Here is a 15,866-nt window from a genome sequence, read left to right as displayed (position 1 = left end):
TAAATATCAATGTCTTCATGGAAGTTTAAATATTTGTTTTACGCCTATGGCTAAAATACACCCCCCCCCCCTTTTTTTTCCTTTCGTCTTGGAATGGCCCTCTTTTAATGTGCTTTGTTTTAAGAACAACTTTATAGCAGGGAAATGGTGAAATAAAAACATGTTACACATTCTTTTGCAGACTTCCTCAGGCAAAATATCTACAGCATTTGTTCCCACCTCTGATTTTTTTCTATTTGATGGCATTTTAGACCTTGAACTGTAATTCTTGTTTACTTCTCACTGTCTTCCTTTTAATGCAAAATGAGAAAGCCAGATACTTTGCTTATTCAAACATATTGTGGAAGACCCGATTGAGTCTCCATTAGAGACAATAAGATTTTTAAACACCAAAGCTGGAGAACACTGCAGGCCGGGAGGCTCTGCCCTCATTGGTTATTTTCTTTATCAAGTTCATACCAGAAATGGGGCTTGGCTTAGCTAAGCGTTGAACTTTGGCTGCTTTATCACAAAATCATGGTTCTTTTTCCTCTTCTCAACCCTCTAGCAAGTATGAACTTCAATACATTATAGGCATTTTGTATTCTAACAATCAGAGCTGTAGTTACTGTAGGTAGAAACCAGAGAGACAGCATCTGAATTCAAGGACAAAGAGGCATGTATCTGGCATAAAGGTCCAAATAATACCAAGTTGTGGGAAAATATGAAAATGTCCTCTTTATCTATTTCTTTTTAAAATATTTTTCTTCTCTGTTCTATTCACTTGTCTGGCAGAAAGCTGTGGTATGAATGACATGTGGATCAACAGGAAAAACTACCCAGGAAACCCCTTGAAATGAGGCTGGTCCTGACAGATCAGGGACCAGCCACAGGTGCTGCAAAGCTTCCGCCGGCTCCTGTCATGCTTTTCTCTCTTGCTTCTGAAATGGTTGTCCCATCCGAGTGGCAGCAGGGCCATGCAGCGTGCGTTCTCTAGTTTAAGAACAACACTTTACTTTCCAACCCAAGCGCTATATTGTGTTGAAGAAATAGCCCTCAGAATACACCAACAGCCCTATTGTCTAAATGAATAGTTTTTTTCTAGAAAATGGGGATGCTGAAGAAAGACTAAGCAGGATCCTACCTCTACTTCTGAATGTTCACAGTCGTGTAGACAGGATTCTTCAAGGGGAGTTGGGGCTTAAATAAGATGGTGTTTTTGCCTACATGTACCCCATATAATTTATTTTGTAATTTAAGGTAAACCTCACACTCACGCAAATCATCATGGTGAGGCAGTCCTACTTAATAAAGCCTTTTCAGACCCTCAAGAAGGAAACAAATCTTGAAATTCTGAAGAGGTGAAAGAAGTTTTTATGTCTTGAGGGGAAGTGGGAGTGGAGGAAGGCATATGAAAAGTCACGGAGAAAGAAAGTACCATATAGCAAATCTTCGCTACAACTTTAGAGAGTAAAAAAATAGAGCAAGATGCGTTGCGGGCATTTCGTCTTTAAGTGCTCTTCGTAAAATGACTTGCTTTTTTATAGGGGGGATTGCCAGATCCTTTCTAGAAATATATTATAAAAATAGCTAGGGATTCTGGATTTCTAGAAATCTAGAAATCTAAAATGACATTTTATAAGGCTGTAAATAATGAAATGCCCCTTTGTGAAAAATATTGCCCTATCAGATTTGAGAAGTCACAGGTCTTGTTATTTTCCAAAGCCACTGAGAAAAAAGGAGTACAATGTACTAAATATTTCTGGTATTATGTGGACTACGGAAACACTGGCTATTCTCGAAGCATCTCTGTCGCTGTCTTCGTGCCGACAAGCCAGGGAAGTGAACTCTCCTTGCCTCAGCTGTCGGTTGGCTCCAGGCAGAGATAACACTGCCTGCCTCTTAGTATGTTTTGAAATTTATAATCTGCTAAGCGCTAGGAACTCCTCAGAGAAAAGGGGGCTTTTTCTACAGCACGAGCATCTTGAGACAGGGTAGTGCGACTATCTCTTAGGTCATTTTCATCTTTATAACAGTTCTCATTTTTGAAGGTTTCAAGTGATGGCCCTTTAAAAATTATTTTTTACCAGAATGCCAAAAATAGCCATTTTATTCAGAATTTACAAAGAAAAAAAAGTGCCAAAAAGCTGTGCTGCACGATACCAATCGAGCCAGGAGCTCACATTTCAGCTGAAAGTTTTCATGTTATGTAGAAAGAGGCAAAGTCATTTAAAAAAATTTTACTTAAATATGCTTTATTATAATGAAGACTTCAGTTTAACAGAGGTCAGTCTCGGGCAGCCTAAAGAGGACAAGTCACCAGAAGTACTGGAATAACAAACATAGTAGATTGTCTGAGTGAGTCCTGAGTAGTTTTAGAAATTCAACCAACATATTATCAAGTCATATTACCATTGGCTATGTTTGTGCTTAGGACTGATTCTCAATATACTATAAGGGAAAGAATTAATAAAAAATAATATGAAAATATGTTTGGATCCTAAACTTTTTAACTTACATGTGAAATTGATCATATTTTCAGGTAAGTTTTTTCTAAAGTTTTTAAATGTTATAGTCAAAATGTCGCCATCAGCATGAAATTCTTTGATACGTCTGGAGGCTTCTATTATAGAAACTAAAATTAAAAAATATGTAGTAGATAAGATTAAACATTCTTTGGGGTGAAGACTAATTCAAAACAATGCTTTTATAAGGAAAAACGAAAAGGCTCTTTAAGTTCATTTTCAGGTTACTTTTTATTACTAGTACAATTTTGACTTTCAGTATGCATCTTTCAAATACAGTCTTTTGGGGTAAACACAGGTGAAAATGTCAATCTAATTAGCAGGAGAACATAGTCTTTCTTTGGTAGAAAAGCGTGGACAGGGTAGATACTTCTACTTTGACTAGAAATCAAGTGTGAAAACCTATTTTCTCTTAAAAAACAAGCATTTCTATAATTCTTCTCTAATTAGAATAACTGAGCCTCTTTGATATAATTTTTTACTCTAAGCTTCAGTTTGTTAATACATATATATGTGTGAGTCCTAATAGGGTGGCCCTTCCAATGTGAATAATGGTGCCAAAACATAAAAGAGACATAAAGATAAATGGACTAGAGTCTGTGCATTTATAAAACTCAAAATACTACACAAAATTTAAATCATCTTAATAATGGACACTTCACACACATGCAATAATATGATATTTCAACTCAAGATGTAGGAAAGGTGCCAAATTAGTGTCCCTGTGACTGGCATACTGTACTTCTAGAGAATCCTTTTTAATCCATGGTAAACCAGGAACTCTTTCTACCTGTGTGGTCGCTACTAGTAGAAATATGTCCTACAACCCATGTGGTCCATATTTACAAAGCAACAGCTCCTCTTGAAAAAGGCTAGTATTTGGAATATGAGACCAACTCATTTTATTTTTGTGAGAACAATAGTTATCTAGATGTGGGATGACCCATAGGAATCAGAGCTCAGAGTGGCATGTCCTGTCTCAAATATTGGCTTGAATGTAAGCAATCTAACTTTACTCCTCAAATAAATGAGAGAGAAATACCCACAGCACATTTTGTGATGAGTTGACAATGGCAGCTTTGCTTTGCAGAATTATACCTGCAAGCACGACCTCTTGAAACATCAATTTCTAACAAAAATATGAGACATTCATTTCCTTCTGAGTGAAAAATGTACAACTTTTCTGCCCTAGCTTGTCTTTTTCTTGCTGTCTAGAATAAATTCAGGTAGCTTAGTACAAATAATAATTTTGATCTAGTACATGCAAAGAGTGAGATGGCTGTTTTATAATAATACTTATGTTTAGAATAGCCTGCTTCTCTCTATTTTGAGTCTAGTGAAAGTTTTAGTGAATAATATAATGTATATCAACTTCTGGGATTGTAGTGTATCAAATCCTAGGAGTAATGGAAATCACTTCTAGTGTTTATAACAGAAAGCAACAAAATAGGATCTGATTCTATCAGGCTAAGTATTTTCTGCCAAATCCCCCATATCTTGAAACATTGACATTTGGGATGATTCAACTACCATAACAAAGTTTGAAGGAAAGAAATTTTTTATGTGAGGGATTCCTGAGAATTTGCCGACAGACTAATAATATACCAGGTATTATTTTTTAAGATTCCACAGAAACCCTCAGGAGTCAATAATCACATCTTATAATTTGAGAGAATTAACACTATATCAATTTAAGATAATTTAACAATGTAACTTTAGAAAGCTATATTGTTTTTCTTTTCTTCATAAGTAAACAATTAGTATCTAGTTGGGTCTATCAATAATAGAACTTACTGTGATTTCTTCAAATTTTTATTCTTTTCTTCCAAAATAAGGGATCACTTGTACCCTGGAAATTTTTTTAGGTTTTATTCTGTGAAAGACACCATCATAATGATAAATTCAAGAGTTAAAAAGTAAAACAAAGTGCAATAATTATATTTAAAAACCTAAGAAAGCTTTGCATACTCATGATGTTTTCATTTTAAAATAGTCTCAATACTTACTTATGATGTAAAATACTTTGAATTTCCTTGTGTTTAATACTCTGTAGGCATGGCAGGAAGGAGCAGGTGTTTGACTGATTGTCTTATGGTCCTGCTAACAAGGCCTGGGTCATGGAATTTACCAAGCAGCTGTTTGACTTCCTTTGAACATCCCAATGATGACTTTTGAAAGAAGCACGGGTTGTTGCAGAGGCATCTGTGGCGTGTTTTGTATAACTGAATTAATGGTCATGACCTACAGGTGCACAACAACACACACATCCATCTACCACTTCCTTAAATCCATTAATAGTTTCTTCCTTCACATCAATCCTCACTCCATGTAACACATAGCACAAAATCTGCCACCCGGCAATTCTTTTCGGACCTTTACTGACACACGTAGTGACACCAATGACCTAATCCACTCCTAAACTTAATCTGATATTTATATGATGACCAACAAAAGTGAAAAATGTATCAAAAGCCATTCCACTAATGCAAGAATCTCAGAATCTCAGAGTTGTTAAAGATATAAGAGATTAGATAATCTGATCTTCTCATTTGACAAATGAGGACACCTGAATCCAGTCTATTCCTGTCTCAGGCTGCTGGCTTTCCATAGATTAAAAATAAGTCCTATACCTAAATCTTTCTATTCCCCACACACTACATCATTTACTTCAAAAGTCCTTCTGAAACGTATAATTGTCTTACTCTCAAATATTTCTTCCTTTCTGAGAACACTTATCCTGTATTTCAATTCTAAAAAACAAATCTGAATTTTACTAGATTTTAAAAAATATTTCAGAGAAATGTTTAAAACAACACCAAAGAAATCCTTTTTTATATAATTATTATTCACTGGCATTCTCCCTTTGAAAACTTCTCCAATGTTCTATTTCTTCATGTTATTGCTAATGACACTTGGCATATCGTATTTCATTAATTCCTTCCTGGGCTAAGGCACACAGAAGAAAATACTTAATTTCATTTTAATTGAGCACAGTTTAGTTGCCTAGACTACCTCATATTAATGAAATAAATGGAATTAAGATTACGAATTACATATAAGTGCCAGTACATCAAAGTAGAAAATAAATTCTTTCTTCAAAGAAATCCTCTATGGATCAGCAGAAAAGGAACTGATTCACCCTCACGTGTGCATAGACACGCATGCGCACACACGCACTCAGATAAGTGACCTACGAGAACGAGCCAAGATCAAAGGTAAATCTAAATCTATTGCAAAAGTCAAAAACCCTTCAAGGGAACACTTTTAAAAACTATTACTATAGGTAGCACACAATCAGTTCTTCTAACTTTCATGTTTGGCGTCTCCATCCCCTTGGGTGTGGATTATAGTTGCAAGTGGCCACTGGAAGACAGTAATCAGATCTGGTCTCCATGGACATTATTTCAGAATCATTTCTGGAAGGCTGCCTATAATATGCATATGACAACTGTGAACCATATTGGGAGTTGGTGGGCATACTATTATTGGGTAAGGATGCAACATTATACTCCTGCCTTCCAGATGAGCCCGTATTGGCCTTCTGGGTTTGAGGAACATAGGACAGTCTCTTATTCCACTCCTCCGAGGGCCCTGGAAGCACCTTCCTCCGAGCTGCTGAGACCACATTTGCCACAATGGATTCCTGGATGTTTCTGGATCTAAAAGCATCATCCACTAGACCAAGAGGAGAATTTGCTGCTGCTTCCCAAGGAGTTAGTCTCTTGTTGGCTTTCTCTAGCCCATCAGTTGGTTTGCTAGAGTAGCTATAAGCAGGCTGGTATACCCAAGGAGACGTTGTAGAGATGGCAGGTGGAATTGGTCTTCCAGGAAGAGAAAGGGAGCGTCCACTCTCCTAGAAACAATGAAAATGTTAATATATCTCATTCATTTTCATTTATACTGACTGACTGTTATGCCAAAGTATACCTGACACCATTACCAAGTACTGTAAAATTCAAATCCCACAATGCCTAGTTCTAAAGCCAGGACAGGCTGCCTTTACCTGGTGTATTATTAGCCCTGGCATGGGACTGGGCCCTCACTTAGGACCTCCTTGTTACTGTCCTTCTCTGAGCCCATAGCGCCAATTGCTACTACCTCTCTTAGGCATATCCACCATGGCAGGTGTCCTGTCATCACTGGGTGCCACCCTCACTTCCTCTTTGTCTTCCATATATTCATATCTATATCCACAGCCCACCCTCATTCCTCTTTTCCTGGTACAAAATAAAAACAAAATGTATTGATAACTCCAGAAACAGACCATAAGCTACTGGGCTTTGTACTTTTCCCAAGTGACATTTAATCTGTTACCTTTTTTGGTCCATCAAATGTAGCAAAAACAAACAAAAGCTACTTAGATATATTTAATGTTACTGGTGATGGAGTGGATGGCCCTTTTCCTCTCAAATGCTATTTGTGTATTGGGAAGATCCACATAGATCTTCATTTCCTAAGTGTGCTGAATTGTCCATGTCTCTGAAGGAAACGCTCGGGCCGCTTGTTCCATTTGCATTTGCCTCCTTTTCTGTGTACTCCACTCCTATGTCTTTGAGAGTGTGTGTCCCTGCAGCATTCCCTTGTGTATGCTGAATGTTCGGTTTATCTAATATGCACACATATAATTTCTTGAAAGCTCTTGTATTCTCTCCTTTCACCCCTTCTGTGTTTCCAGGGAGCCTGCAGACTGGTTATCTATAGTACTCTACTCCCCCGCACGTTCCCATCGGCATGAGACTCTCTTAGACAGACTCCTGGAAAAAGTAGCAAATGTACATACACCTAAGGGAAATGATAGGAAAGTACCATAACATGTTTCATGAACAAAATGCATTGCCGTGCTTAAAAATGTGTTCAAATTTCAGAAACGGTTTCAACGGCTTTTCTTTCTTAATCAAGTTCTTAAATGTAAAGTGAATAGCAACATCTAGATTTGGACAAAATATCTCAGATTCAAGGGCTGGCCCTGTGGCCAAGTAGCTAAGTTCACGCACTCTGCTTCAGCGGCCCAGGGTTTCGCTGGTTTGGATCCTGGGTGTGGACGTACACTCCGCTCATCAGGCCGTGCTGAGGCGGAGTCCCACATAGCAGAGCCAGAAGGACCTACAACTAGAATACACAATTATGTATTGGGGGGTTTTGGGGAGAAGAAGAAGGAAAAAAAAAGATTGGCAACAGATGTTAGCTCAGGTGCCAATCTTAAAAAAAAAAAAAATCTCAGATTCAAATATTTTGTTTTTGTTTTTGCCATTAGGCATACAAAGAAGGTCAGTGGTTCATTCTTGGTTTGAGTATAAAGAATAAGGGGATCAATATAATGGCTCTTGCTTCTCTCTTTTCAATCATTAACACTTTAGTGATAATGGTTGAATCCTAACAAAAACTCATTTTCATTAATCTTCTTCTCTTAATCTAGATCTAATAACAAGTCCTCTTCACTGTATAGTCAGGGAGGGGAAAAAAAAGCCTGACTTTTAGTCACTCTTTAAGGATTAATTTCTATTCCACATTATTTATGCATAGGTTTCATTGATTCATTTAACAAAAAATTTATTGAACATCTACTATTTCCAGGCTCTCTTCTATGAGCTAAAGACACAAAGATGATTCAGACAAAGTCCCCATCCTCAACAAGCACACATCCAGTACGACTTTTAGCTCTGCAGTCCAAGCTAGCCAATCACAGAAGGTCATTCTAGAGAAGAGAATCTTTGCCTATCTTGACAGGACCAATAGGGAGTTTTCTAAACTGTGAGCAATGTTAGCATTCAGTAAGATAAGAAGAAATTTAGCTTTTGTCTTCTATAGTACATGTCTGTGTCTCCCCATTGGCCTTATACATGGAAGAAAGAGAACAATATGGGTCTATAGAGTCCTTGGGACAGTTTTCAGCCTCCAGTGGTGTCTCCCTTATGTCGTCTTTCATCAGATATAGCACCGCAAGACCTGCTTTAGTCAGGTCTTTAAAACAATATAGACTTGAAGGGATGACAATAAAGAGATCCAAAATGTGACAGAAACAGAGGAGAGGCTCCTGAACGTACACACAGGTGACTAGTGTCATTGGCTAATATCTGGAAAAAGAAATAATTATCAATATATTTGGAAGCACTAAGTACGATGGGAATGCATATACTTCAGTGACAGGACATCTAAAACATAGGATGAAAGAGAGAAATTTATTTTCTGGTCTTTCTCCTACCCACTTAGTTTGGAAATCTTCAGAAGAATGAAAACTTAGAAATTAAAAAGTTCTAAAGCTTATTAAATGATATTCTAATAACAAAGACATCAGGGATTTTTTTTCAGCTGTTATAAACATGAATCCGTTGAATGTGTGGGGAAAGGGTAAAATTTTGAAGTATAATATTGAAAGAGTAAGTCAAGGTTTTCCGAAGAGAAATTTAAAATTGTATTGAAGTTTTAAAAAAACTCACGTAGAATACACACATGCCAAATATAGCAATAGTCCTGGTTGGGAGGGAGAACGCAGTTACCTCAACGAGCAAAATGGCTATTGCTATTCTACGTGTTCTTCAGACTGTCAAACGGGTCTTCATATGCCTTTAAGTGCTAACAATAGAAGATAAATCTACAAATTGTCTTAGGTTAGAGATGCAGCTGTGGTATAAAGAAATAGTTCTTTAGGTACATTGTTGTTTCTGCTTGTGCCAAAAATATTGCCGAGCTCCAGTCTCTGCCTGCACCCAAACCCCTAATTTTAACACATTTCTCCAAAGCAATTTCCTCGTCTTGTTCCCTGGAGCTGTTTCCTTCTGTCAGTCTCTGTCCAAGCGCTCGTACTCTTCTCTGCTTGGCTGGCTCAATGAAGCCATGTGATATACCCTGAGCCAGAAATGAACCACAGGACCTGAAAATGACAGAGGCGTTTCTTCTCTTTTGGAGTGTGAATGTCTGATGGTAGAATCCTAGCATGACATGGGTTAGATCTGGGTTGTAGTTTCCACCACGGTTGTATTATTATCAAAAGAATTTAAATTTTTGATATGAGAGCACTTAACTGTAACCAATTATGTTCAATTGGCATTGCGTACGATGTATCATCAAATTGCCTCTTTCTCTTTGTCTCCTACTACCCTTTAAATTTTTTTAATGAAAGATGTTTTTCCACTGCCACTGGCTGAAGACTTAGCAGGTCCTGTGACGTTCTGCTTCCTTTTAGGAATAGTCCCATGCTCCCCTTAAGTTACCCAAACCACTTTATTACAAAATAGAATATTCCATCCCTTGGAACAACAAATTCCGATCTCAACTTAGAGCTCAATCTCCTCTCCTTTCCAACCTGGGGCCTGTTTCCGGAGGATCACCTTCCTCTGGGGAAGGCATTGTGGTTGGCTTCTTTCCTTCCTCTTCCTCTCCCAGTTGGGTGCTGGCCCCCTGGGGTTAGAGTGCAAGGATGGAGCAGAAAAAGAGCAGAAGGAAGTTTTTGCTGGATTTGGTAGCAGTGTATTCTGGCTTCTCACTCTCAGAGCCAGGTAGGCCCCGAGAAGGAAACTTCCACAGGATATGTGAAGATTCCTATCAATGGGGACAACTTGCCTGCAGTCCTGGATTCATGCCAATTCATTCCTGTTCTAGGAGTTAACTGTCACCCATTCTGCACCCCCTCGAAGCTGTCTACCTCCAGCTTGTAGCTACAAGGGTTCGTTTGCACCCTTGAGGAGGCCCCAAGACGACCTCATCCAGCTCTCCCTTGCTCTCATCCATGGGGAACACTCACACCATTGCCTTTGGGAGTGTGGCAGCCAACTTCCTGGTTCTTTGCCAAGGCAGTTTGTCAGCCCATCTCTCGCCCTCCAGATATCGTGGGAGGGGGTCAGACCCCAGTCCACTCTGACCTCCCATCCATCCTCATGCAGGCACCTCATACCAAATCCTCTAAGAAGCCACTTTGAAACTCTTTGCTCACAAGGCTGGAGGGCAGGAGGCAGGGGCCCTCTCCTCCACCTGCTCCAAGCACGCATGCCATGACCCGCAGCACTCCAGAATTCCTCCTCACAAAACCCTCTCTCCTTGCCATTCTCTGACCCTCTAACAGCCTGGACTTGATTCAGGGATTCAAGAATTGTGGAAGTGGTTTGCTATTCTTTGAACACACCAGGCACACTCCTGCCTAATATTTTCTTGGTAAGTCTGTATTTTAATCTGGAATCTCACTGCCGTGCACAGCATCTCTTATATCTGAGGTCCCTGGGGAAACTTCCACTATAATATCTTGTTATGCAACATGATCATTTTCAGTTAAGCACAAAGTTCTTTCTCTTATTTTTATTTTTAAAATGAAATACAGGCTAAAAGAAGAATGGAAACTTTTTTTTCTACTAATTAATTTCAATAAATTTCTCTAATAACTTCAAATAGTCTTAAGAGTGGAAATCTTATCCCTCACTCTGGCCTCGCTCTAGAGAAGAGGGGGCGGCCTTGTTTCCAGGGCATCTCGGTCCATCCTTAGGCTCTAACTTTGGAGAACTTCTTCCTTCCATTGAACCAAACCGCCTCCCGTTACTTCAGCCCGGTGATCCTGATAACACAGAATATAGCTACTTCCGCCTCTATACGGACGTTCCCTCATCTATACCCAGTGGCTTCACCCTCTTTGAACACCTTCACCGTCCCGTTGCTAGCCTTCATTTTTCGAAGTAAGGAGAAATAACATTCATGGTGTCCATTCCCTCAAGTTTTCTGCATCTTCTTCCTCCAGTTTAATAGGTAAGGCTGATGCAGACAGAATACCTTGAACTTCTTAAGTAGATGTACATATGTAAACACCAAAAGCCAACCCAAGAAGACATCACTCAAACTGAGGGGCCGTGTCATCTGGCATAGTTAATATTCAGCCTGTGTGTATTTAGAGCAGTGCGTCTCTAAGTGTTGAGCCCATGAGAGTACATGCCGGTCATTAGCTGGTCCAATGTGATGCACGCAGCAAAGGCTGCAAAGATTCCCAATGAACTCACGAATCACCTGGTGTTCTATATTCCCACCAAAAGGCTAAACACGAAGGCGGCATTTTCCCAGCTCTGCCTTTCACAACAGCCAACACCAATAGGTTGCTTACTGTGTGCCAAGCAGTGGGTGCTAACTGTTTTACATGGAGGATTGCATTTCATCCTCGTAACAACCCCATGAAGTAGGCACTATTACCATCCCTATTTTCCAGGTGAGACTTCGGGAGGGTAAGTAACTTTCCCAAGGGTAAAAAGCTAATAAGTGCTGGAGTCGGGGGTGGAACCCAGGTAGTCTCATACCAGAGTTCTTAATCGAATATTGCACTATACTTGCAATGAAATTGTGTTGAGGAAACATCTTTTTAAAAGAAGATTCATCTTCTTTTAAACATCTAAGCAAACTAAATGGAATGAGATCTTAGAAATTTTGGAAAGGGTAACTTTGTGATTAAATTTGAGTTAATTAATACTGGCATCTGGCCATTTGTCACAAGAACAAGTAGGCGCCAGTGTATCCATCATGTTTAGATACACTCCCTCCAAATGAAGGAGAGACACAGCGCGCTCTGCACGCAGGTCAGCGAAAGGCTCAGAGGAGCTGGGGGCCTTTCTCAGCTTCACAGAAACCATCTTTTCATGTCATTTAAATGTTGATTTATCCACATAGCTGTTAATGAAGCAACTTAGCTTCCTTGTTAAACTATCTGGTAACCAATTTAACTGGCAGGAAACACTTGACAGTTAAAAAGGAAGTATAGTCTGAGGCTTACCCAGCACAAAGAAGTGAATTCTAAAGCAATGCAAATAACCCCAGAAGTCAAAGAAGTTTAATGTGATAAATGTTTTGAAGTTCATACTATTTCGTACCGTAAACCCTGAAAGCTAAAAAATTCTCTCGGCCGAAAATCCTGCTTACGTATGCAGAGTAGAGAAAGTGTCTCCCACTGACAAATGTTATTTCACCTCCTTTGACTCCTTTCTCTCTTAAACACATGATCACTAAATACTCATCACAAACATATACTTTATCATAAGCAGATTGCAATAAAAGCAACAGGAATAAATGGCATTTCTTTTGCCTTTTAAATCATTAACTAGAATTTGTAAAAAGCAGAAGTCCATGAAGGAGCACACAAATAGAAAAAAGCACCAAGCTTTCCCTACTTTCCCTTTGGCTCGGGTCAGTCTTTAGCCTCTGTGGACTCCTCCCCATCGCTTACACTCCACACCTGACCTGCCAGCACTGACTTTAAAATACACCCAGCATCCCACCATTTCTCACCACCTCCGCCGGTACCATCCTAGGCTAAACCATCATGATCTCTTGCCTGGATTATTGCTAGAGTCTCCTAGTCAGTTTCCCAGGTTCCATCCTTGCTCCTTTAGTCTGTTCTCAATATGGCAGCTGAAATTATCCTGTTAAAACCTAAGTCACATTATGTCACTTAGTCCTCTGTTCATGGCTTTTCACTTTCAAAAAAGGAAAATCAAAGTCCTTTTATTGACCAGAAGGCCTGTAAAATCTGCTGGCTCCACCGCTCCTTACATCTCTGATTTCATCTCCTCATGCTCGCTCCCTCTCACTTGATCCAGCCACACTGGCCCCTTTGCTGGTCTTTGAACACACCAGGCCCATGCGTGCCTCAGGACCTTTATACCTGCTGATCCTTCTGACCTTTATACCTGCTGGTACTCCAGACATCAGTGTGACTCCTACTCCATTTCCTTCAGGCCTTACTCAAATATCATAGGATCACTATTTGGCTATTCTCTCTCTCTCAAAATTCCCTATCCCTCTTCCCTGCTTCATTTCTCCTGTTTTATCTAACATAATAAATGTTTTATTTAATTATTGTCTATCTGCTTCTTCCCACTAGAACTTAGCTCCCTCTAGGAGTAAGGCTTATCGTTTTATTCATTGACATCTCTAGCCCTAGAACAGTGTCTGGCAAGTACACACTTAGTAAGTATTTATTGACTGAATAAATGATAATTTCTATATCTGACTGCCATAACCAGGAAATTTGGTTAGCTTTACCAAAGTTTTTGGTCATGTCCTAAGATGTAGCCCTTCTCATTTGTCAGTTACATGTGGTGAGGGACTCATGCAAATAGGCTCATGTCCTCTACCCCCAACATGTGCACACTAATATACATGCCAAGCCATGTTTGGCAAGACAGATAGGATTAATCAATGTTTACAAGTGAATCAATTTTTCTAAAGAAGTAGAAGTTTTTAACATACAAGTAAATGATTTGCATTTAGGTCAGTGGGAGTGTGAGGGTTTTAAACAGCTTTGATTCCTCAAATAAGAAAAGTCTTAGAAGATTATGAATGAATCCTAAGGACAGCCTAAAATATATTTGCAAGATTTAAAAATAAAGACCTAGGGGGCCGCCCCCGTGGCTGAGTGGTTACGTTTGGATGCTCCGCTGCGGCGGCCCAGGGTTCTGCCAGTTTGGATCCTGGGCGTGGACCTGGCACCGCTCATCAGGCCACGTTGAGGCGGCGTTCCACGTGCCACAACTGGAAGGACCTGCAACTAAGATATACAACTATGTCCCTGGGGGATTTGGGGAGATAAAGCAGGGTAAAAAAAAAAAAAAAAAAGATTGGCAACAGTTGTTAGCTCAGGTGCCAATCTTTAAAAAAATAAAAAAATAAAAATAAAGACCTAGGAAGAAAAAGATAATGGAAATTGGGATTAGTTAGAGCTGGAGAAGAGAAAGCTGAACGTTGACTTCCAAGTTACCATGAGATTCAAGCAGGTGGAGGAAATGCATTTTCTACGACCTCATCTCTTAGGGGCACTTCCAGCTCTAATAAATCTTCAGTTATAATTTTCCTCACAAGGGGAAGCAGGTCAACGTCGGAAGAAATTTCTCCATAAAGACAAAGAATTCCTTTATCTAGAGATCATTAAATATAGGACAAATGCTCCTTTGAGATGACTTAGATGCAATCAAGCTTGAAGTCAGGGGGATAAGGAGAATTTTAAGGTCATTTTTGTTCTAATCTCCTAATAAAACAGTCTCTATTTCACATTCCCTGAGACCTGACTTCTTAAAGTGAAACTTAAAGTTTCTTCCACCAAGTGGAGTTTTGGAAATTCTATTGTAGCACTCTCTTATCTAAAAAATGGAGGAGAGTGTCCATTTCTTTAGACAGAAATCTACAGTATTGGTCTGCTTGCCAAGAATACTGCAGAGAACCAGGACTAAAAAGCCGTATTATTGCATAGAAAAGCAGCCAGGCAATCATACATTCCTTAAATGTTCCATGAATGCAATCAACATGTTAGACATCAAAAGAAGAGAGATCACCTTGTAGCTAGAACTTGGCTCTGTGCCACTGACCATTCATCTTAATTCATTTTAGATTAACTCTTAGATTAAATTTTTGGCTCTAAAACAGTAGATTTTTTTTTTTAAGTTTTATTTTATGTTTAAAGGAAATCCCTTTGTGAGAGAGGGCAAAGGTTGTGAATGACAATGGAAGCCAGCATGATATATTGGAAGGAATGTGAACTTGGACATCACACTGACCCTGGAGTCCTGCCCTTGCCTCTTGTTACCCATATTACTCAAGCTCTCCTAGCCTTACTTTCCCTGGTTGTATAATGGTAATAATGCTATCGTTTCAAGAATATAGGTAGAGGAGACATCGCGTTTATAAATGAAGGGCGCAGGGCACAACAAATGGGGATTATTCTTGTTGTGAGAAAAGTCTGTGAGCCCTTAAAAGCTGTCAGAGACCTGGCAGAACCTTTTGTTCAAGAGGCAACTGCAGAGGCAGGCGGCCGACCAGGATAAAAATAGGAGGGAGCCTTGCCTTTGAAGTGGCATTAGCGCCGCACGCCTCAGATAGTGCTGCGCCAGCCACTGCCTCCCTCCCGCCACCAGCATGCGGGCAGCAGGGCTGGCCAGAAACACCGCCGCTGACCGCATCCGCCTGCCAGCTCTGGGTGGGCCAAAATACAGACTTCGCCATCTCTTTTAGCCTTCTGTTAAAAGAATAAAAATAACCACATTCAATTTAAGGTGATGAAAAGTGATGTTAAGGAGGAATCTGTGCATATACTTCTGTGGTCCCTTTCATCTTAGAAGCAATGATAGCAGTAACTAAAATGTGTGGAATCTCCACTATGTACTAGCAGCAGTTCTGAGCGCTTTTTTTCCATTAGCTTGTTTAATCCTTTCAACAATCCTAAAATCCCTGTGTTGCAAATAAGGAAACTGAGGCAGAGAAATCAGGTAACTGACCCCAGGTCACACAGTTAGAATGTGTTTTTTAATATGGAAATTGAAGAATTAAATCCATAGGCAATAACCTTTTGTCTAAATAATGTATGTTAAGGCATTAAATCTGTTAGTGAGAAGAAATTACCACAGA

At 39.5% G+C, this 15,866-nt stretch overlaps 1 protein-coding gene across 2 annotated transcripts in view; it reads right to left on the bottom strand.

The window, feature by feature from the left end:
• Positions 1-2,716: 2,716 nt before the first annotated feature.
• Positions 2,717-15,866, bottom strand: part of SYNPO2 (synaptopodin 2) — a 160,326-nt gene continuing 147,176 nt past the window's right edge. For both annotated transcript variants that reach the window (XM_070504687.1, XM_014857914.3), the window contains one exon: positions 2,717-6,357. In XM_070504687.1, the coding sequence (XP_070360788.1) occupies positions 6,240-6,357 (118 nt within the window). In that variant the 3' untranslated portion in view covers positions 2,717-6,239. The remainder of the gene's footprint in view (positions 6,358-15,866) is intronic.

The sequence above is a fragment of the Equus asinus genome, chromosome 3, assembly GCF_041296235.1.
Source record: "Equus asinus isolate D_3611 breed Donkey chromosome 3, EquAss-T2T_v2, whole genome shotgun sequence".
Lineage (NCBI taxonomy): Eukaryota > Metazoa > Chordata > Mammalia > Perissodactyla > Equidae > Equus > Equus asinus.
The sequence above is the reverse complement of the archived record's forward strand: the minus strand, read 5'-3'. Positions and strand labels throughout refer to the sequence as shown.